Consider the following 21595-nt stretch of genomic DNA (forward strand, 5'->3'; position numbering starts at 1 on the left):
CACCCACTCATCCATCCATCCATTCAGCCACCCACTCACACACCCACTCATCTGTCCGTCCATCTGTCTGTCCATCCATCCATCCATCCATCCTCCCACTCAGCCATCCATCATCTACTTTCTGACTTGCCTACTTTTGCTCTTTCTTATTTGTACCATGAGATCTGCTCTGGGCTGGAGGAGGTAAGGGCAAACACCGCCCTGTCCTCAAGGAACCAGCACAGCATGGGAGAACATTTATCCTACTTTATCTGAAAGCTAGCTGCCAAGAGCCCTTGTCTGCCCCCTCCTTCTGTCAGACAGGGAGCCCCTGGACAGTTTGAGGGTGCGTCATCCATGCCTGTGTCCCTTGTGGCCTGTGGCATGGGGCCTGACATGTAGCTGGGGTGCTCAGGTGTGTGTTGAGTTGAACTGGCTTGGGTGGTGTGGTGCTGAGGGTTCAGACAACCCAGGTTAGTGGGACAGGTTTGGAAAAACTTAAGGAATGGTAGTCACAGGAATATGTTAAAACAGGACTTAGAGGACCTCTTGATGGAACCATTTGTTGGGCCCCTTTTCCCATCAGATTTTGGAATGGGGAGATGGGGGGACGGTCTCCTGTTCCTACCTCCTTGCCCTGTGTTATGCTCCTAGGTCTGAAATGTAGCCACACGTAATGTGTCCGTGGGGATCTCCACTTGACAACTGAACGAGGGCATGGAGGTTGGGGTCCAGACCCGCTCTCTCTGGGTGCCTGGGGGACCTCTGGACAGGACGCAGTGCCTGCAGGGCTCCTGGCCCTGGCTCATGGAGGTTCCTCAGAAGTTGTGCTGTCCCCTGCCCCTTTTACCCCCAGGCTGACCTCTCTGCTCTCACAAAGCTACCCTTTCCTTCCCTCCTTGAAATCTGATAATGAAACTAATACCCAATATTTTTGCCTCCAAGAGAAGCAGGAGATAAACAGGAAGGCATGAGGGATTAAGGTGTCCTTTTGAGGAAGGAGCTGGGGCCCAGCTGGGAGTGGGGTGACATCTTGCTGTGGAGCCGATGGACCCAGATGGGGATGCTTCGCCTGATGCATTTTTCCATTTGTGCAGAGAAAATAAAACACAGAGAAAAGAAAACAAGCCGTAAAATACTTCGCAGAAGCCTGAGCGTGGGCAATTGCCACTTGATGTCCCCTGACAGCTCCAAGAGGAGGTGGGAGGGAGGGGAGTCTCGCCTTTTGATGTTTGGCCTCTGAGCTTTCTTTTGTGTGACCGGTTGTTTGGGAAGAAACTTCTGTTGGTGTAAGGTGCATATGGAAGAAAGCAATCACCCAGGGGTCCCCCTTGGGGTAGGGAAGGGAGGTGCTGAACTCCCTGGAGGGGCTCAGAGTTTCAGGCAGCTTCTTTGGGGGGGGGGGTGGTGAGGGACAGCTGGCACTGTCTTTATGGAGGAGGACACGGTGAGCATCTGTCTCTGTGAAGGACCAGAAGATGCTGCTAGTGAGGCTCTTCCCAGTACAAGAGAGCCTTGAGGAAGCCAGACTTGAGTGATCTTTCCAGATGCTTGCACCTAGGCAGGTGTCCGAGGCCCCATGACTTCCGTGCCTGTAGGAAAGGTCCAGATTCTGCGCTGTAGTCCCTGCTGTTCCTTCCAGTAATGTGGGTCCTTTCCTCTGGGGTAGTGGGCCAGGAGCCAGAAGACCTGGGCTCTAGTCCTGGGCCCCCATTTACTGCCTTGGTCGTCCTGATAGGTCACTTCCTCCTGAGCAGCCCTGAGCATCCGAGTGGCTGAGTGAGTCCAGAGGGACAGTGGACGTGCGTATGTATGCATGATGGTCCCTTGTGCTGGGGCAGAGGCGAGGCTGATCCAGGGGCTGGAGGTGCTGAGGGACCCTTGGTGAGGCTCTCAGGAGTCCTTCCGTGGTCTAATTTGCCTTCCAGTTGCTTCCAGACTCAGGTGTGAACGGAACCTCTCTTGTGACCCCTCTCCCACAATGCCTCCCTATTAAGCCGTGTCCTCCTACCTCTCGCAAGAACATCTGAAGAAACTTGTAATGTCAGAGAGAAAAGTTAAAGAGGCGAATGTATATTTTTTTATCACAAAAGTAATACATGAATAAGAAGCTGGTACAGATTTATGCAGCTTGTATGGTAGAAAAGGCACATAGTTTTTAGTCCATCATTTATAAGAGCATTAGATGTTGTAAGAAAAAAAAAACACCTTATTTGAAAAGTGGGCAAATGGCATGAACAGGCAATGTGCAGGGGAAAAAAAAAAAAGAGAGAGAGAGTGAGAGAAATACAAAGAAAAACAAACACACGGAGAAATGTCCAACCTCACTGGTAATGAAAGACACACAAATTAAAATCGTGTGTGTGTGTGTTTTCCAGACAAATCAGCAGAGATGAAAAACAAAGAATTCTGATAGCGAAGGGGTAATGCTGTTTCCTTCCAAGGGCGTGGTGAGACAGTAGCTCTCAGAGCCTGCTGGGAGGGACTGGAAGCTAGGCTCGCCTTTCTCCAGGGCGATTCGGCAGTTTGGATCCTGAGTTAAAACCATGCGGATCCAGCAACTACCCTAGGCATGCCGTCTTGAGAAACTCCCGGGGCAGCGGCCGTCAGAGCAGAGCACAGATGCACAGGTCCAAAGCCGGTCACCATTGGTGTTGTGTGTTACAGTCACAAACCCGGAACAACCCAACTGCTCAACCCCCAGGGAGGCCCCGTTTTAAATGCACCCGCTGGGGATTCCAAAGAGCCCATTACATGCACACGTACACAGGGGAGACGAGATGGCCTCTCTCAGTCATGCAGAACAATATCTGGCATTAAAAGCTGTTCATTATTCCGGGAAAATAGGCCATGGAGGGAGATGCACGAGTGTGAACCAGGTCCGTAGCAAAGTTTGACAGCTCCACAGCTGAGCAAACGTCAGTTAAAGTCTGCAAGGGACGACCCCTGTGTTCACCGTGGTTGCTGCAAATCTGAGTGCGTAACCCTCCTTTTCTGCTTTTGTTTATCAAATGTCTGGCACTGAGTATTTCTTTAGACATTCCATAAAACACGATTCGAAACAAACTGAGCACAAAAGCAGGCAAAGCGTGCTGAGGAGGGAGCAGGAGTAGACCAGAGGGAAGCTGAGTTAGCCTAGAGGTCGGAGCCCACAGGAGCAGGTCACGGGCAACACGGGGTGGTCTGAGGGAGCCGTGTGGGATGCCCCAGGTGGGGGTGGGGGGTGGAAGGAAGGTGGGTCCAGGACAGACGTTGACACCAAGGCATGGAGGATAATAAGGGTGCGAGCAGATGAGGAGGGTTCTGGGGAGAAGAGAGTCCTCCAAGCCACAGAGGGGGGCAGGCGAGGGGTCCTCACCCATGGTGTGCTCTAGAAACTGAAAAAAGTAGGGGACCACTCAAGCCTCAGAGCGGGGTGGGGGTAGGGTGGGCAGAGCTGAAGAGAGGCGTTGGGGAGAAGCAGGACCAGCTTATTCGGAGCCCCGAGGGTGTGACAGCTGATTGAGATTTTACCCAGAGGAAAAACGGGAGGGCCACGGAAAGACTTTCAGCTGGTGACGGACATCCTCAGACTGGAGCCCAGAATTCCCGCTCTGGTGGCTGTGGGAAGGGAAGCAGGGCCGGCAGGAGGGAAACCAGATGAGAGGGTGCCCGAGGGGAAGGCGGGAAGGAAACCCCAGTGCAGGCGGCGGGGACAGTCTGGTGGCCTGAGCTCAGGAGGGAGGGGGCAGTGTGCTCCCACAGAGCAGAACGCCCTGGAAATAACGCAGGAGTCTGCTCACACTGCCATCTCCGGAAACCTCAGGCTGGAGGCTTAGCCGGTACACGTGTGTTTCTCGTGGTTCTGGAGGCTGGAAGTCCGAGGTCAAGATGTCGGCAGAGTTGGTTCCTCCCGGGGCCTCTCTGCTTGGCTAGCAGACCCCCTCTCCTCTGTGTGTGCGCCCCTGTGTGTGCAAACTGCCTCTTCTCATAAGGTGTCCTGTCAGATTGGAGGACAGCCCACCCTCGGAGCCTCGTTTTGATGTAATCAGCTCTGGAAAGGCCACGTCCCCAAACACAGGCTGTTCTCAGCAGCTGGGTGAGGGCCTCCGTCTATGAATGGGGAGGACAGACACCATCGGCCCCTCGCAAGCAGGATTGGGGCACGAGGAGGATGGCCGCCCCAGCTCCCAATTTTAAGGGGTGTGTGTGTGTGTTTGTGTGTGTGTGTGTGTGTGTGTGTGTGATGGGGTGGGGGGCCGGCAGCCTGATGGATGGAAATGAACAGTCTCCACATGAGAGGGAATCAGGGGGCTTGTCTGTGGTTCAGGTGTGGCTGGGTGGCTGGTAGGTGCTTCTGGATGCAAGCAGGGGAGCCAAGGAGAAGCTCCCAGGGAAGGATTGCGGTCCAGCAGCAGAGCTGGGGGAGGCCAGGGACAGTCCCTCCTGTGGTCCAGCAGTGGAGCCAGGGGAGGCCGGGGACAGTCCCTCCTGCGGTCCAGCAGCGGAGCTGGGGGAGAACCTGGGGACAGTCCCTCCTGCGGTCCAGCAGCAGAGCGGGGGGAGGCTGGGGACGGGAGGCTGGGGACAGTCCCTCCTGTGGTCCAGCAGCAGAGCTGGGGCGGGGGGGAGGCTGGGGACAGTCCCTCCCTCGCCCCTGCCCTGATGCCTCTCCTGCCTCCCACAGCCTGTAACTGTAACCTGCACGCCCGGCGCTGCCGCTTCAACATGGAGCTCTACAAGCTGTCGGGACGCAAGAGCGGGGGCGTCTGCCTGAACTGCCGTCACAACACGGCCGGCCGCCACTGCCACTACTGCAAGGAGGGCTACTACCGCGACATGGGCAAGCCCATCACCCACCGCAAGGCCTGCAAAGGTAGGCAGGGGCGGGGCCTTGGGAACTGGTCCTCCTGTCCTCTCCTCTGTCCTCCCTTGTCCCCATGCACACCGGCCTCGACCGGGACCGCGTCACTCGCTCGCTCGCATGTACGCACGCGTGCACGCACGGCCTCCCTGGTATTTGGGGGTGTAAGCCGGAACAAAGGGGCGGTGGAGACATGGCCCCAAGGAGAAGAAAGGAGAAGGTGTGAGCCCCGCGAGGGTGCAGGGCCCCCGCCCCCGCCCGGCTGCTCCTCCCGGCGCAGGTGTGCTGCATACCAGGGGGCGGGGGTCATGTTCACCGGGCTTACCGGCCGCACAAAGGGCCCTCTTTTACCCCAACCACGCAGATGTATTTCTTTGGATGTGTGTGTGCCCCAGCCCCTCCCCGGGCCTCCCAGCCCTCACACAGACACGCACGGTCACAGTCGCGGCGAGGTCGGCAGCTTCGGGGGCAGGGGAACATTTAATCCACCTGCAAACAGCTTTCCTTCTGAGGACAAAAAAAATTAAAGGGAGACCGGAGACCGAATGTTCTCCCTTTCTGCTGTTGTGTTTTCTCTACCCCCCCCATCCCCCAACAAAAATGAAGCAATGGTCAGATAACTCGGAGCTGTGAAATGCCAGGAACTCAGTGCTATTGTTGGGGGTGGGGGGAGTCTTGGGGGTCCCCCCAGGCCACATTTGTTTTTCAGAATTCCCGGAACCGGGGCTGCCCCCGTCTAAAATTTGAGGCCCTAGAGCCAGGGCTTTGCCGTGAGCCTAGGTTCCCAAGAAGAGATTTCTCTCCGAGGGCTCTTGGGGCCACCATCTGGCATGATCGGGGTCCTGAGACAGACCCGTGTAGACCCTGACATGAGCAAGACCCAAGCCACATCAGGGTCAGGCTCAGAGGAGCAGCTGCTTTCCAGAAACCCGTCTTATCCGGAAATCTGCCAGATGTCAGACACGCGTGCGGACCACCGGCTCCATGGCTCGGCCCAGTGCAGAATGACAACATGGGGCTTCTTTTAGAGGAATTCCTAAGAGGTTTTTAAAATGGCAGCAAGCAGAGCCTCCACCAACCGAGGCCCACGAAGCCGGCCCCACTGGTGGAGAATTCTTTCGGCCAAAACGAAACAGGTTCCCAGCCTGTCTCCTCCAGGAGGAGCCCCTTCGGTTCCACAGGAGCAGGGATGAATCGTGGGTGGCTCCCAGGACACAAGCGAGCTGTCCTCCCAGATCTGTGGACCTAAGGCTGCCTCTGGTGGTTGTCAAGAGAAGTTTACCCCTAAAGGTGGCCCGGCTATTTCCACATCCCAAACCAGCGAATCAAGGTGCGACTCCCCTGGGGCGACTTGGAGCAGGGACCCACCGAGAAGGTGGCTGGAAGCAAGGGGCCCAGAAATGCCTCCGGTGGCCAGAAGGCACGAGCAGGAGCATGACCGGGGAGAGAGAATGGGCTTTGGGTTTTCAGAGACCAGACTTGGAAGGTGTCCAGGCCCTTCTTTGCCTGTCGTCTTCCCTTTACAGAAGAAATCAAAGGACTTGTAAACAACGGTCGCACATAGATTTCTTGGGGATTTGGCAGGGGAATTTTAATCAGCAGGGGCCACTCAGGTAGGCAGCCCTATGCCCGTGGTTGGGGGGGTCTCAGCTGTGCGCGGAAGGGCAGCGGTCATGTGCCCTCAGAGCAGGAAAGACCTGTCCCCTGGAGAGGCAGGAGGGAGCGGGCCTCGGTCATCTTACCATTCACCTCCCGTCCCTCTCCTCTGTTGCATGCAGGGAGGCGGGAGAGCCACCTGCGGCCTCTCCTGGCTCAGGCTGAGATGTCAGGAGGCCACCAGGTCCTAGGAACCTGCAGGTTGTCCTCTGGGGCTCTGCCACTCTGCTGGTTCCCAGGCGGGACAGGTGCAGGCAGACGAGGGTGTGGTCCTGTCTTCTTATTTCAAACGCTGTGGCTGGCCTCGGTGGCTCTGTGGTCCCTCGGAGCCTTGGACAGCAGCTGCCCTCAGCCGTAGTGGGACCTTGAGTGAAGAGGCTGAGGGAAGAGAGAAATATGAGGGCAGATTCTATGCGGAAGGATGCCTGCGTGTCTTGCCAGGGAAATGTGGCAGACGGGGGCGGGACTCCACGGTACCTCCTGCCTGGCGGGGGAAAGGCAGTGCTTCGAGGATCCTGCCATCTGATGGGCAAGGAAAGACACTACCCAAACGATCTATTCTCTGATTAGTGAACAGGAAGAATGTGACCTGAAAGGTCCTGCCGGTTCTTTGGTGTGGAAAGTTCTAGATCTTTCCCCTTTGCTCTCTTTTGTCTGGTGTCAGCCCCTCAGGACCAGTGGGAGCTCTGAATCTCCTGTTCCCCATGGGACACTCCCCACCCAATGGAGACCCTACATCTGGGGGCGTCGTCGGGGGGAGACCAGCTGCGGGAGGTCAGACCCCAGCAGAGAGGGCTGTGTACCCTTGAGGTCTTCAGACGGCAGTCGCTGTCCCCACCCTACCCTCATGGAGTCCATCCGTCTGTCCATTTGTCTGTCCTGTCCAGTGTCTTGTCTTCCCAGGGTGGGTTGGTTTGAGGAAACGGCTCCTTTGCTGGAAGCATTTGGCCCTGGGATGATGAGCTACACGCAGCGGTGGCATGCGGCCCCGGCCTCCTGGGGCTGACCTCGGGGAGCCCCACTGTAGCCTCCGGTTGTGTACTTGCTTGCTCTGTCGCGGGGACATTTCACTGGGGAACTGGGACAACTGGCAGAGGCCGTTGACCTGAGGCTGCTTGGGAATGGCCACTGGGGCCCTCTTTACCCTTGACTTCCCAGGGCCCGGGAGGAGCCCCAGGCAGGGGGCTGAGGCCACCCAGGCCCTGCTGGCGATTGGCTGGGCTCCCGACCTTGCTCACTTTAGAGCAGGGGTGGACCCAGACAAGAGCAGCTTGGAGCAAGGGCATCAGATTCCAAACGTTACTGGGCGGTCCCCCCATTGGGGAAGTTTCATAGCAACAGATTCGTTGGGTTCTTTCTCCCCTCCTCTGGTTTAGAACCAAACCCGGGCTGGCCAGGCTGGTGCATACAAAGGGCCATAATAAACATGCCCGGGGACACAGGCGGCTGCAGTCCGCCGCTATTCAGCGTAATTTCACACCACTGGGAAGGCCTCATTATGGCGAGGTCTGTTGTCCCATACAAAGTCAGAGGAGATGAATCTCTCCCTTTTCTCTGCAGAATGGTTTGTGAAGGATACTCATCCTGGAATCTGTCAAAAGATAGGCGGTTTTGTTTACCATTTGTCTTCTTTATGGACTCAGGGGCTCTTTTCTCTTTAGAGCCGGCAAAGAAGACACTGCCGTTGGACCGTTCCAGCCGTGTCTCTATTTGAACGATATTAATTTATCATCTTCCCAAACCATCTGTGATGGATAAAGACATTCCGGGAGTCTCCCGTGAACCGAATCGCAATGAGAGTTAAGAAACGAACCATTGCATCTCGCAAACGCCCCCGCACAAAGGGCCTGCGTCCCATTTCTCTGGGCTAGTTTCCCTCACAGGTTGCTCTGTCTTGCCTGCCTCCACCCTTCAAGGCCACAGTCAGTGTGGCTGAAATGCAGATCGCCATGAAAGTATCCGGGTCCTTGGGTGGTCGCGGGGCCCAGGCATGCACCAGTCCTCGCCGTCTTGGCCAGTGCACACCTGAGACTCCCAGCCACCCCCCGTTTTTAATGGCAGCTCTGCCAGAGCTCGGGGAGGAACTGGACACCTGGGCCCGCCCCCTCAGCCCCCCGACCACTGTGTGGGTCTCCCTAAGTCTTTCTCAGCCTTGATTCTCGACCTTCACTAAAGGGCATCCTTGGTATAGTCTAACTTGTTGTCGCCCTTGGCTGCGCTTTGGAATTGCCCGGAGATTTGAAAATCTGACACCCCCCCCAGAGATCCCGTCTTAATGAATGAGTCCAGATGAGACCTGAGCACTGGGGAATAAGGAGTGAGACCCGGGAGCTGTGCGGGTGATGCTCACGGGGGAGGGGCGGGATTTATTATCAATGAATTTAAATGTTTTTTTAAGGCTCTCTTGATGAAAATTGAGTGGGACGGGATTGTTTAACATTTTTTAAAAAATTAAATTTTGCGAGGCAAGGCTGGGAGCTTAGCTGGTGTATCCTGATGATTTAGTGTCCGGAGGGAGGCATGGGATTGGATGGTTATCGCAGCTAGATGGGATGTGTGTGTGTGTGTGTGTGTGTGTGCACGTGCGCACTTGCACGCGCATGATGTGTGCAAACCAGATTGGATCATTTGAGGGTTTATTATATTTTTTTATTTTCAAAGTCCCTTTTAATTCTAACGTTTTTTAAAATTTAAATTCAATTAGTCAACATATAGTATATCATTAGTTTCAGATGCAGAGTTTAGTAATATGTCAGTTGCGTGTAAACCCCAGTGTTTTATGGGGGGGCTCAGTCGGTTAAGCATCTGCCTTCGGCTCAGATCATGATCCCAGGGTCCTGGGATGGAGCCCCTCATCTAGCTCCCTGCTCCACGGGGAGCCTGCTTCTTCTTCTTTCTCTACTTGGCGCTCCCCCTGCTTGTGCTCACTCTCTTTCTCTCTGTCAAATAGATAAATAAAACCTTAAAAAAAAAACCTGGTGCTCATCCCATCATGTGCCCTCCTTAATGCCCATCACCCTGCTACCCCATCTCCCCACTCCCCTCCCCTCCAGCAACCGTCAGTTTTGTTTCATGGTTTGTCTCTGTCTCATTTGAGGGGTTAATGACATCACAGCTAGGAAGCTGGGACTCCTTCCTGACTCTCAGGTGATGTCCAGGCAGCCCACAAAAACCTAAAAACCTCAGGAATGCCCTTTGTTCTATGGGTCCTGTGTGACATTTATTTCTGGTCTGTAACCCTGTTGGGAGCACAGGGAAAAGCGTGGTCCTCTTAGGGAGGAAGGAGCTCAGTGGCCACAGCAGCTCCCAGATTAGAGGACAGAGCCCATGACCTGAGGAGTGGGCTCTGTTAGGGGGCTGAGACGGCCCAGCACTCAGGGGCAAGGGAAAATCAGAAGGAGAGGAAATTCCCCCATGCAAGAGCCGACTCCAACTGTGGTCTCTGGTGGCGCATCCTTCCCCTGTTCCCGGGGACTGTGGGGGTCAGAATCCCCGACCTCCGGATTTGGCTCCAGGTTCAAAGCCTGTGGAGCATCCGGCAAATCACATGACCTCCCTAGACCTCAGTATCCTCATCTGTGAAATCGTGTTCAGATTTATGGCCTCTGAGTCCCGGCCAGCTTCCACATTCCACAGCCTGCGTGCTCTTTTCAAATCTTCAGAATTTTACGGGTCCCCGATAACAGCGGGACAGCGTCCTGCGTTGGTGGAATTTGTGACCCTGGAGCTTGGAAGAGCTGGCAGAACCGGGAAATGGAGTGCAGGTGATGTTGCTCTAGGGGCGTCCCTGCTCCCGTGACTTGCGCGAGTGCCCTGCTCCTACAACGGGGTCTTTCAGCTCAGCTCTGTGTCCCATTTCCCTGGCACCCCAGCCAGATGCCCCTGCCACCCCGCCACGGGTCACCCACTCTCCTCCTGTTTCTGCTCGGACATTCGCTGGGGGCCCATGGGGCCCTACTCTTGATCAGAAAAGCCCTTGGATCTATGAGCTGCCTCAGTTAACAGAGCGCATTTTACTCAGGGGTGTCCAGTACATGAGATGGTGCAGAAGACGTCCCAGGCACATGGTGCACACACCCCGTGCCTGGTAGTAGTTAGGATCCTTTGTCCAAGCAGGAGAAGATCCACTAACCAGAGCCACCTGCGGTGGCCAGCTTGCACACAGAGCAGAGGCTGTCTGATTGCCTTAGTGCCTTCAGTGAGCCGTGGTGCATGGGGGAACCGGCCCTGCCCACTGGAAGGGCTCTGCCCCGGTGTCTGCTCTAATGCTGTTGCACACTCACCGTCAGGGATGGACGTGCTTTGGGAGCAAAAATGACACATGGGGCGCACAGCAGCAATGAGTGCCCAGCAGCTGCTTGTGGAAACGCTGAGGGGAGAGGTGGGATGGGCTGTATGCATGTAAATGTACATGTAAAAGTGCTACTGAGAAGGGCCTGGCAGCCTCCTGGGGGTTCCTGGCCGGCATGGGGTCGGGAGCAGGATGCAAGCTCCATGCTGGTCCCCACTGCCCTGCTACATGGGGACCCAGGTGCTCTGGTGCCTCCTCACTGAGCTGCCGTCCAGCCCCCATCACCTGCCCGAAGCCTGTGTGCGTGGACACACATACACACACACACACATATGCACACACACACACACACGCACAGGCACGTTGTCTCTCCCCATCTCCGTCTCTCTCTGGGAACCATCTGTAGGACCCATGCCTTCTGCCTCAGCTACAGCTGATCAGGTGCAGGAAGGCTATGGTTAACTAGATCATGGAGGGTCAAATAACCCAGCTTGGGATTACGGGGCTCCCCTCCCCTTCCACTTCCTGCTGTCTGCACCTTGATCCAAGTGGGGCAGGGGAGAAGCAAGGTAGTACAACTTGAAACATTCATTCTTTTGTGCCTTGTTAGCAACTGCTGGGAGAAAGGAAAGCATAGCCACAGAGGAGGTGGACACAGAGTGCTGAGGGGCAGTTTGTGCATAATTTGCGGGCATAAATTATCCTCACTCCCTCGTGAGTGTGCAGAATTTAGGAGTGGGGAGTGTTGCGCATGGAGGTTGCTGACGATCTAGGATATGAGGGGATTACCTTTTGTGCTGCCCCACTTCTTCCCTCCAGGGAAGGAATTTTGCCCGAGTTTGTGCACTGACTGCACAATTATTGAGCACCTGCTGCAATCAGCAGAGGGGTGGTTCCATTGCTGAGCAAGGCAAACATGATCCCTTGGAGCTCACTTTCTGGAGGGAGGTCGATGGTGAAGAAAGGACAAAAAGTAAGTAGAAGATTGTATAGATTGTGGTGAGTCATGTGGAAGAAATACACAGGGTGGTAGGAGAGCGTGACATGGTGGGGGGCGGAGCCCCTCTGCCAGGTGGCCAGGGACAACCTCTCTCAGGACAGAACATTTGAGGTGAGACCTGTGATATGAAAAGCAAGAGGAAGCTGAGGAGTGTGCAGTACCAGCGTCCGGAAGCAGGAAAGGGAGCTGAGGTGGTTGGGGGGCAGTTCCTGGGAGCGTGGACGGGAGGAGGACCCAATTCCAACAGCATTGAAAGCCATGGTGGGGGGGTACAGTCAGGAAAGGAGAGACTAGAGTGATGGATCTGGCTTACTTTTTAAGATGTTCCTTCTATAAGAGGTGACATGGATGGGAGAAATCGTTCCCACATCACAACTGGACAAAGGCCATGATTCACAATACGTGAAGAACTCTCAAAATTCATCAGTAAGAAAACAGACCACTCAGTTAGAAATGGGCAACATACTTGAACAGGTACTTACCAAAGAAGCACAGTTGGCAATTTAATACATAAACCGTTATTAGTCATCGGAGAAATATAGATTAAAACCGCGAGATACAATTGTACACCTATTAGAATGTCAAAAATACATAGTACTGCCAATTCCAGGCATCAGCGAGGATATGTAATGACTGGAACTCTCATACACAGCTGGTGGGAATTCAAAACGGCAAAGCCACTTTGGAAGACAGTTTTGCAGTTTCTTATAAAATTAAACATAGATATCCTGTAAAAGTTTGCAGTCTGTGTACCGTGGAGCACTACTGGGCCATGAAAATGAATGAGCAGTTGATTGATGCAGCAGCTGGGGCACATCTCAGATGCCTTTGGCTGAGTAAAGGAAGCCAGGCCCAGAGATTCCATATGGTGCATCCATACATCATACATACTGGACAGTCCCAGAATACGATGTTCTGAGAAGCGGAAGCTAGAGGGACAGAACAGATCTGTGGTCCCCAGGAACTGGGGTGTGGGTGCTGGCCGCAGACGAACATGAGGGACTTCCTGAGAGAGTTGGAATATTCTATATCCTGATTGGCGTGGTGGTTCCAGGAATCTACACATGCGATAAAACCCGTAAGACGGTATAGCCATAAAAGTGCTGTTGCTCCATGCGAGTGAAATGATAATGGTGATGGTGAGAAGTTTTCCACGGGGCTCTCTGACAGTCTGTCTTTGGCCCTCTTGCTTGACATCTCATGTTACTCACAGCTCTGAGCTCACTTGGCGACCAGTCCCACTCAGATCAATCCCCCTTCGCTCCTCCTCCTGCCTGGGTCCCCGAGCCCAACCCCACCGGTCTGCCACCTTGCCTCAGGTCCCCTCCATTCTGGAGCACCCCAGCAGCCTTGGTCAGCTTCCATGTTTCTCTTCCTGGTGGCCAGTCCTCCTCACCCCATTTGGGGAAGTGGAGAAAAAGCATGTTCTTGGACACTGCTTAGTGCCCAACATGTGTCCTCTTTGTCCTCCCCCAACACCACCTCTAGGCGAGGGCGTCTCCCAGGGCTTCCCCTAAGAGGCCCAACACACATACGAAAGACATGGGAACCCTTCGGATCTGAGCCTGGTTTTCTTTGAGGACACTGACCCTTCTGTCTCTGTGCATTACCCTCACCTTCACTGAGCATGCTCCAGCCCTCCCTTCCTCCCTCTATCTCCTCCTCCTCCCCCGTCCTCACCTCTCCCCCTCATCCTGCTCTCTTCTCACTCTTCCTCCCTCCTCCCCTTCTTTCCCTTCCTCCTCTTTCCTACTCCTACTCCTCCTCCTCCTCCTTCCTTTATCCTACCCTCCCCTCTTCCCTCCTCCTTCCTCCTCCCCTCTTCCCTCCTCCCTACCTGACCTCCCACAGCAGCTGGAGCTCAGCCTGGCCCACACCGAGGGTCCTGACTGCCTTTACCTTCATTGTGGATGGCAGCCAGGCACATAGACCAGTCTCACCAGAGCAGAGAAGAACATTCCCCCCTCACCCAACACCCCTCAGTCGGCCCGGTCAGCTCCAGGGAGCAGCCACGTTCACTAACAGCGTGATCAGGACCCCCAGGCTGATCGTCTTCCTTTTCACAACGCCAGCGGTCGGCCTAGGGAAGAAGATGCTGGGTCCAGGCTTAGCACAAGATGTGTACATGTGTGAGCTGTGATGACCTCTGAAGTCGGGGTCAGTGTTGTGATTGTTCTAAGTACCTCCCTCCATCCTGGCGCAGCTCCCAGGGGTTCTGGGTGCCAAGCCAGCTCCCGTCTCCTCTGCAGGGATGTCCCCTGGAGGGTCCTGCCTGACCCCTGGGGCGGGGCGCCCTGGAGCCAGGTGTGCAGGAAAAGCAGCCAGATCTCCTGATAGGGTACAGGAAATCTGTGTGGGCTGCAGTGGATAAGGCCCGCCTCAGACATGCATCCTCTCCTAATGGAGGCCGTGAGCCTTTCGGGACCCAGGACAGGGGTCGTCGGGAGAAGCTGGGAGAGGCAGTGCTCAGGGACAAGAAACCTGGGATCAGGACTGTCTGCCTTTCCAGTCAGCTTTGCCAGGGCTCTGGGTGTGGACAGAAGGCCTGGTGCACCAGGCAGCGTGTCCCTTGGGCCAGGACTGCAGTGACCTCCAGCAGTGTGGGGCGAGGAGGGGATGGGGGTGCTGTCAGAGGCCTTGAAACCATAGACACCAAGCATTGGACTGTTAAGGTGGCAGAGCCACCTGTGGTCCAGAGAGAATGAGGCACTAACCCAGAGTCACACAGCGGTCCTGGCAGGACGGGCCCGGACCTGGGTGTGCTGACGCCTCTCCCAGAAACCATCTGTGTGCCCTGAGCTGGCTGTCCCTGACTGATGGCCTAGAGCAGAGATGGCCCGGGCTTCCCTCCACACTGGGAGGCACTCCAGCCCCCTGCATGCGTGAGAAACCTAACCCGGCCGTCTTCTCAGGGCCCCGGGCTTCCGTCCGCTCTCACCTTCCTCTTTATGGAAAAACCCTCGGGTAGATCGGTTCCCATGACCAGGTGCTGCCTGCCCTATGCACACGGGGTGACCTGCCGCAGAAGGGATTGACCTCCTCCAGAAGAGTGGCTCGCTTCCAGGGAAATAGGAGTCACCAGCTGGCCTTCCCATGGCAGGAGGCACTCTGCCCCAGACCCCGTTCTCAGAAGGATTAGGGAGGCTCTCTCCTTGGCCTCTCACCAGACCCTGTGCCCTGGGGGGATGGGGGGGATGGGGGTGGGGAAGACCTGCACTCCCTCCTCATCCACATCCCCCCACCCCCCTGCTGGGCCCCGCCCCTCCACTGCCCTGCCCACTGGGGTCCCAGGTCAGCTTGTGCAGAAAGGGAATAGGAGTCTGTGTTTGTATCTGTGTGGGTCTAGGCATGTCCATGTGAACGTAAGTTGGGAAGAATCTGTGTGTGTCTGGGTGTGTTTCCAGGCTGAGCAAATACAGCGGAATCCCTTTGGCTTTCTCTCCCTAAGAGCAGGGGCCTGGGGCCTCCTTTGTAACTGGTGGGCTCAGACTCCCTTGGCCAGCTGCTTGTCTCACCCCAGGCTGCAGAGGAACCCACGGTGGGGCATGGTCACCTGTCTCTTGTCCCCAAACCTTGAAGCTCACCCTTCTTCGCACAGAGGACATCACTTGGGCTTTCCCTGTGTGTGGGTTTTGGGAGGAAGGTCATTGCTTTTGTGGCTCTGTTGCTTGGAATGGAGAATGAGCGCATCGCGAGTCTGCTGGGATTACATTTGGTGCTGGGGAAACAGAAAGCCCGGCAAGCCTGGCAAGTGGGGATGTATCCTTCTGGACCAAGAAGTGCAGAGGGGGCTGTCTGGAGAGGGTGAGGGTCTCCGTGATGCCCTGAGAGAGCAGGTCCTTACCGCCTCCCCTCCTCTGGGGCTCTCCGGGGCAGCCCGCGGTCTTGACCTCCATGGTCTGGCAGACCCCATAGGAGGGCGGGGACCCGAGGCGACGATGTGTGAGAGCATGTGGATGCCCTCACATGTTCCCAGGTATCCGGGCGATGGCGTTGTGCCCGGAGGTGACCTGAGTAGACTTCTGAGGCCCCCCGTCCCCCCTTTAGCACCCCGATAGCTTCTCTTCCCGGAACGGTGAGTTTTCATGGAAGCCCAACCATCCTGGCTTGCCGCCTCTGTCAGACCAGCCGAAGGGGACGGGGGCTCACAGTCTCTGCGAAATCTGGGGAGAAAGATGGGAAACCCAGCAGCAAAGCACCCCCTTCTTTAATCAAAGGACGGGCCCAGAGGATGTGTCATCTTCCTGCCATTGCTGAGGATGGCCCTCGTCCCCAGCCGATGTCAGCTGGCGCCTGTCCCCCCAACCCCGCCCCACGTCTCGCCAGCCCTGGCAACTCACAGGTCACCAGCTACAAGGGGCCACAGGCCAGGACCATGCCACCCTCAGCAGCCCCCTGAGATTCTGCTCTGCATGGCTCCTGCTTCGGGAAAGGTGACCTGTGCCGCTGGGAGACTTGGCTTTCACCCCTCGGAGCCCGAGCATCCTTCAGTGACCTCCTCGCAGCCAAGTGCAAGGATCCAGAAGTTACTGGCACACAGCTGTATTCCGTCAGCGCGGAGGGGAGGAGGTCTTGGCACGAATCAGAGCGTTACCAGCAGGCTTGCAAAGCAGGCCACGGGAGGTCATCTGGCATGGGCCTCAGGAGTGCACATCCGCCCGGCGCCCTGTGGCCCCCACTGGGCTTGGGACAGCGAGGTCCCATGCTGTGGCCCTTTGCTTTCACGTGGCCGCCTTAGAGACGCTGCCCAGGGCCCGATCCCCCTTCCCACCGCAGGAGCGGGGTTTCGGGGCACAGGGGAAGGTCATGCCCTCCGGACATGCCCTCCTCCCAGCAGCATCCTCAGCCTCGGTCCAGACTCAAGTTTGACAAAACCTCACGTTCCTCTCCTTTCTGCCTCCCGCTTCCGACTTCTCCTCTTCGGCACTCGGGAACCCCGGGCCAGCTTCGGGGGCAGAGGGAGGCAAGTTCTCACCGGCAGTCTTGCGCTCACCGAGCAGTGCTGGCTGGACGCTGTGCTGGCACTTCTTTGTGTTGGAGGGTTTTCCCCCATTTGGAGCAGAAACACTTAGCAGCTTCCTGCAGACGGCTCTCCCCCAACACCCTCCCGCCTCCGCACCCCACACCCAGGCTTCCCTGGGGAAGGGGGTGGGCAGCAGAGGGAGAGGCTGCATGTCTGCCTCGCCCCCCGCCCCCTGAGCGCACCTCTGGATTCCGGGAAGCGGGAGTGGGCCGGGAACGCGGTCGCCCTGTCCGTGTGGGCACAGCTCCTCTTGCCCGAGCCGCCCGGGCTTGGTGGGCGCCTTGGTTGCTTGGGCTCCTGGAACAAAACCCCACAGATGGAGTGGTTTCAACAATGAGCATTTTACTTCTCACAGTTCCGGCTTCCTGGGGCAGGGGCGCGGCCTTCTTGCTGCGTGCTTGTGCAGAGACACTCTCTCTTCCTCCTCCTAGAAGGGGCTCACCCCAGCCTTCCAGCCTGTTCCAGAGCAGGACAAGGGGTATAGGGCCCGCGCTGTGACAAGCAGCCCCTGACCTCCACCTCCCAGCGCGGCTGCCCCCTTTCTGCAAAGTCCCAGGAGGGCCCTTCCTCTCGCCACTCTGCACATCTAATCGGGGTCTTGAACTAGGTGGTGGCCGTGGCCTGGTCCTGGGGTTTATGGCTGGCACCTCGGGCCTCCTGGCTGCAGATCAGGGCAGGTGCGGTAGCCTGGCGAGTCCCACCTCCCTGCCCACCCCCTCGGGCCTGGCACACCCCCAATCTGTATGCGGCTCACACCTGGGAGCCTGGGAAGGAGGCCTGGGTGCAGAGGAGTGAGGAGACGCAGACTTACCCTGTAGGGATTCAAACTCTTCTGCTGGTGATGAGCCTGTGGGCTGTGCCTTCCTGGAAACATCCTTCAGTGTCTGCTTTCCTCTCTTCCCCTCAGGGCTTTGGAGGGGCTCCCCTGCTCCATTTCCCGCCTGCCAATGCAGCCTTTCACGATGGTCCATTTTGACTTCTGTTCCCCATTTCCAGGGGAGCAGGTGGCCGGAGATCTGAATATGTTCTGGGATGTGTGTGTGTGCGCGCGTGTGCGCGCTTGGCCAGGCCTGCCTTCCCAGTGTGGGGGTCCATGCAGTGCCGCGGGGGAGGGCCGGCCACCCCGCACTGCCCTCTGACCTTCCTGTCGTGTGTCCTCCACAGCCTGCGATTGCCACCCCGTGGGCGCGGCCGGCAAGACCTGCAATCAGACGACGGGCCAGTGTCCCTGCAAGGACGGCGTGACCGGCATCACATGCAACCGCTGTGCCAAGGGCTACCAGCAGAGCCGCTCTCCCATCGCCCCCTGCATAAGTACGTGCCCCCTCCTCCTCCGGGCTCCGGGCTCTGGCTGGGCTCCGTGTTTGTGGGCGGGGGGCGGGGGGTAGATCACCTTCCCTGAACCCTGCTGACATGCAGCTGCTTGAACGCTTTTCCACGGGGGACCCCGTGCGAGACTCCCCAAGCTGGGAGCTCAGCGAGGCGGCCTGCTCTTCTCCGTCCTGATAAAGACTGAATCACCCGCTTCCAGGGGGAAGCAAGCCCTGGACCTGGGGTGGCCTTGAGCCAGGGCTCGCCATGGCCGCTGTGGCGGGAATTCCAGGATCCCCAGGCCCTGGCAGATTGGGAGCAGAAGGGGCTGATGCTACAGGCTCCCATGCCTGGGCCCCCACGGCTCTTATGATGGACGGTGACTCCCCTTATAGTCCTGGGGGCCCCTTGGACCAGCTGCTAGCTCCCTAGTTGCTGGAACGAGAGCAGAGGATGGGCAAGATGGCAAGGGCCACTCAGGGGCCCTGGCTCGGAACAGACTTCATGTTTTATAACCGGTAGGACTCTCCCAGGTGTTATGAGCGGACACTTAGTCTCGGTTGGAAGGCAAGCCTGGCTGGGAGCCGGCCCCTGGCCTTGGCCCTCCTCACTCCTTGTGCAAGGCTGACCTAACCCGGAAGGGCGAGCAGAAAAGGGAGCGGATCCCAGCGAAGTAGGCAGACCCGAGGGTTGAGGTTGGCATCTCTAGAACAGGGGTTGGCCAGCCCAAGGATTTGACCCACCACCTGTTTTCGTGGGGCTCAGTGTTTTCTTTTAATAATTCTTTAACGATGGAAACCAAAGTCAGAAGGCGAATATTTTATGACACGTGGGATGCGTGCGATGAGAAGTGGCGTGTCTGTAAACTTACACAGGGACGCAGGCATGCCCGCTGCGTATGCGCTATCTGTGGCTGCGTGGAGCCCTAGCGAAGCTGAGTGGCTACAACAGAGGCCTGTGGCCCGCAGAGCTGGCCACATTCCCCAGCTGGCTCTTCCTAGGAGAGTCCGCTGGCCCACGGCCGTCACAGGGGTCCAGTCGCGGCGGATAACCCAAATCCCAGCCCCTTGGGAAATCGAGCTCCGCATCCCTCCGGCACAAGCCCCTTGACACGGTTTTCCCGACCGCCTCTATGCGTCAGAGTCTCACAGTCTGCAGAAACCCTTCTCTTCCATCTATCCAAAAAGCTGCAAAGTGGACATTTCTAGAAAGCCGGGAGGAAACCCAGCACTGCCCCCAGGGATTGTGAAAACATAAGAAAAACAAATGGAGCTCAGAAGTGGCTGGTACCTCCACTTCAGAGCCTCCGGGGGGTAGGGGAGGACTTTGACGTGGAGCCGGTGGCCCACAGTCGGGGACAGAGACCTGGGGAATCCGGATTTCTCAGTCTATGACCTGCTCTGGCAGAGGCCAGGTGTAGATCTGGCTGTCCGCCCTGGGGTTTCTGGGAGCTCCAGCTACAGGCGCTCACGCTGTGTTACCAGGGAATAGGAGGGTGGGGGTGGGGCTCCTGCCTGTCGGGTCACAGCTCTGGGAGACAGGCAGGAGTGGCCCCCCGAATGGAGGGCTGGGTCTCAGGCATGCCCCCCAGGCCCCAGCCAGCAGTTGTCTCCACCCACCAAGCCTCAGGACGCGGCTAATCTGTCTGGAGGATTCTGGGGGATTCGTGGCCAGAGTCTGGGGGATTCATGGAGACCCCTGGGACCCCCCTGTTCTTGGGGTCTGGCCCCGGAGGAGACAAGTCCCTCCGCTTGGGGACTTTTCCAGAGACTGGCAGGACCTCTTCACCTTTCCTGAGCACGGGGCGGAGTCAGGGGCTGGTAGGAAAGAATTGGCTTTCCAGGTGGAAAGGGAACGACCCCAATAAAGCACATGCTTCTCGCAGGTCCTTGGGTTGTCCTTAGTCTTCGGGCCACCGAGAACAGCGTGAGCCTGTGGGAACCTGGGCCAGGGGTGCAGACCCCTCTCCATACGTGAGGTGCCTCCCAGGGCCCTCGCATGCCACCCCTGCCACGGAAGGCCTCCCTGCCCGCCAGGGAGGTCAGAAAGAAACAGCCATGTCGTGTGGGAGGTCAGCCCTCCACGCTGTGGGGCCGCCCCACCTGCTCCCCACTCCTGTCCTTGCCACTTGGAGGTACAGTACTCAGAGGAGAGGCAAAGCCACGTTCCGGGGCCCCCTGCCGGCTTCCTCCACCTCCCCTACCCTCCCGCTCTGGAGCTGAGGAGTGGGGAAGGGAGGAGGGCCCGGGGAGGAGTCTGCGTCCTGCTCATCCTCTTCTAAGGTCAAAAATAACGTCTCCTTCCCTCGTTGTCTCTTCCTCCCACCCTGAACCTCACAGAGATCCCTGTGGCACCACCAACCACGGCCGCCAGCAGCGTGGAGGAGCCGGAAGGTAAGCGTGTCCCTCTTTGCCAGTGCGGACGGCAGGGTTGGGAGGAATCAGAGCTACAGGACTCCCGAGAGCCACCGTCGGGGCGCTGCTGGGTGCATGTGGTACCCCCCAGGCTGGATCGAGGAGGAGGAGCCACAGGGCATTTTCCCAGTGATGCCCCCTCTAGGAATAAAAGGGAGGGGGCTTCCTTCTCGCCCCGGCATGAGACCCTTAGAGCTGCACCCCTCCCACTCATCCCCTGAGGGCAGCAAGGTGCCTGTGTCCCCCTTACCGTCCAAGCTGGGGCGTGTACTCCTTTCTGGGGCTGCCGAGAAGGCAGGAGGTGGGGAGGGGATAAAAAGGCATCTTGAGCACAGGGGTCCACGAACAGGATTCGGGGTGGGGGTGCAGGGAACCGGGACAGGAAGAGCATCGCACCCTCACCGCCCCTCACTTCTGCCCGAAATCAGCATCTTTCCGTGGGCCGCCAGCCCCCCGCAGGGTGGGGGCGGGGGGGGCAGCCCACGGAAGTCACAGCGAATTTCACCCCACACACGAGTCGGTGCAGAGATCGTGAAAATCTGCGTGTGTTTGCTGGCGCTTTGCTTCAGAATGATGGAAGTCGCCGGGCCTGCTGCTGGATCCTGATTTATAATCGTTAATAAAGAAGTGTCTGTATTACGTAACTGTATCGTAGAGCTGGATTGTGGGGAAAATATTCGGATAGGTATAGAGTTTAGTGTGATTCGTTTCCTTTGTACTCCGGTGTGTGTTATTTGAGCATTTAGAATTACTGCTGGGAGAAAGGGCCCCCGGGCATCCCCGGGTCCTTGGTACAGGAGGGGTTCTGCAGCCCAGGCTCTCGGTACAAAGAGGGCTCAGGGCCTAGCTGAACGGGGCTGCCTGGTGGAGAGCAGGCCAGGCCTGCCATGAGGTCAACAGCCCGCAGCTAGGAAGGGACAGAGTCCCTGAGGCCACACCATAGAAAACCACCGAGATCCGTGTCTTGGGTTGTTGGGCAATCTGAAGTCCCCTTTGGTTGAGCTGCAGGGGACCCTTCCAGGAGAAACAGCGGTGGCAAGGCCTTGTAGAGAAGTAGGTTCCCCCAGTACCTGGGAGG

The 21595-nt window shown here is 57.3% G+C and overlaps 1 protein-coding gene across 3 annotated transcripts in view; it reads left to right on the forward strand.

The window, feature by feature from the left end:
- The window catches only part of NTN1 (netrin 1), a 168980-nt gene that overhangs the window by 106155 nt on the left and 41230 nt on the right, over window positions 1-21595 (forward strand). For all 3 annotated transcript variants that reach the window (XM_032839932.1, XM_032839933.1, XM_032839931.1), the window contains exons 3-5: window positions 4646-4834; window positions 17957-18106; window positions 20443-20496. In XM_032839932.1, the coding sequence (XP_032695823.1) occupies window positions 4646-4834; window positions 17957-18106; window positions 20443-20496 (393 nt within the window). The remainder of the gene's footprint in view (window positions 1-4645; window positions 4835-17956; window positions 18107-20442; window positions 20497-21595) is intronic.

This window comes from Lontra canadensis, unplaced genomic scaffold, assembly GCF_010015895.1.
Source record: "Lontra canadensis isolate GAN:19392208 unplaced genomic scaffold, GSC_riverotter_1.0 scaffold110, whole genome shotgun sequence".
NCBI classification, from domain to species: domain Eukaryota; kingdom Metazoa; phylum Chordata; class Mammalia; order Carnivora; family Mustelidae; genus Lontra; species Lontra canadensis.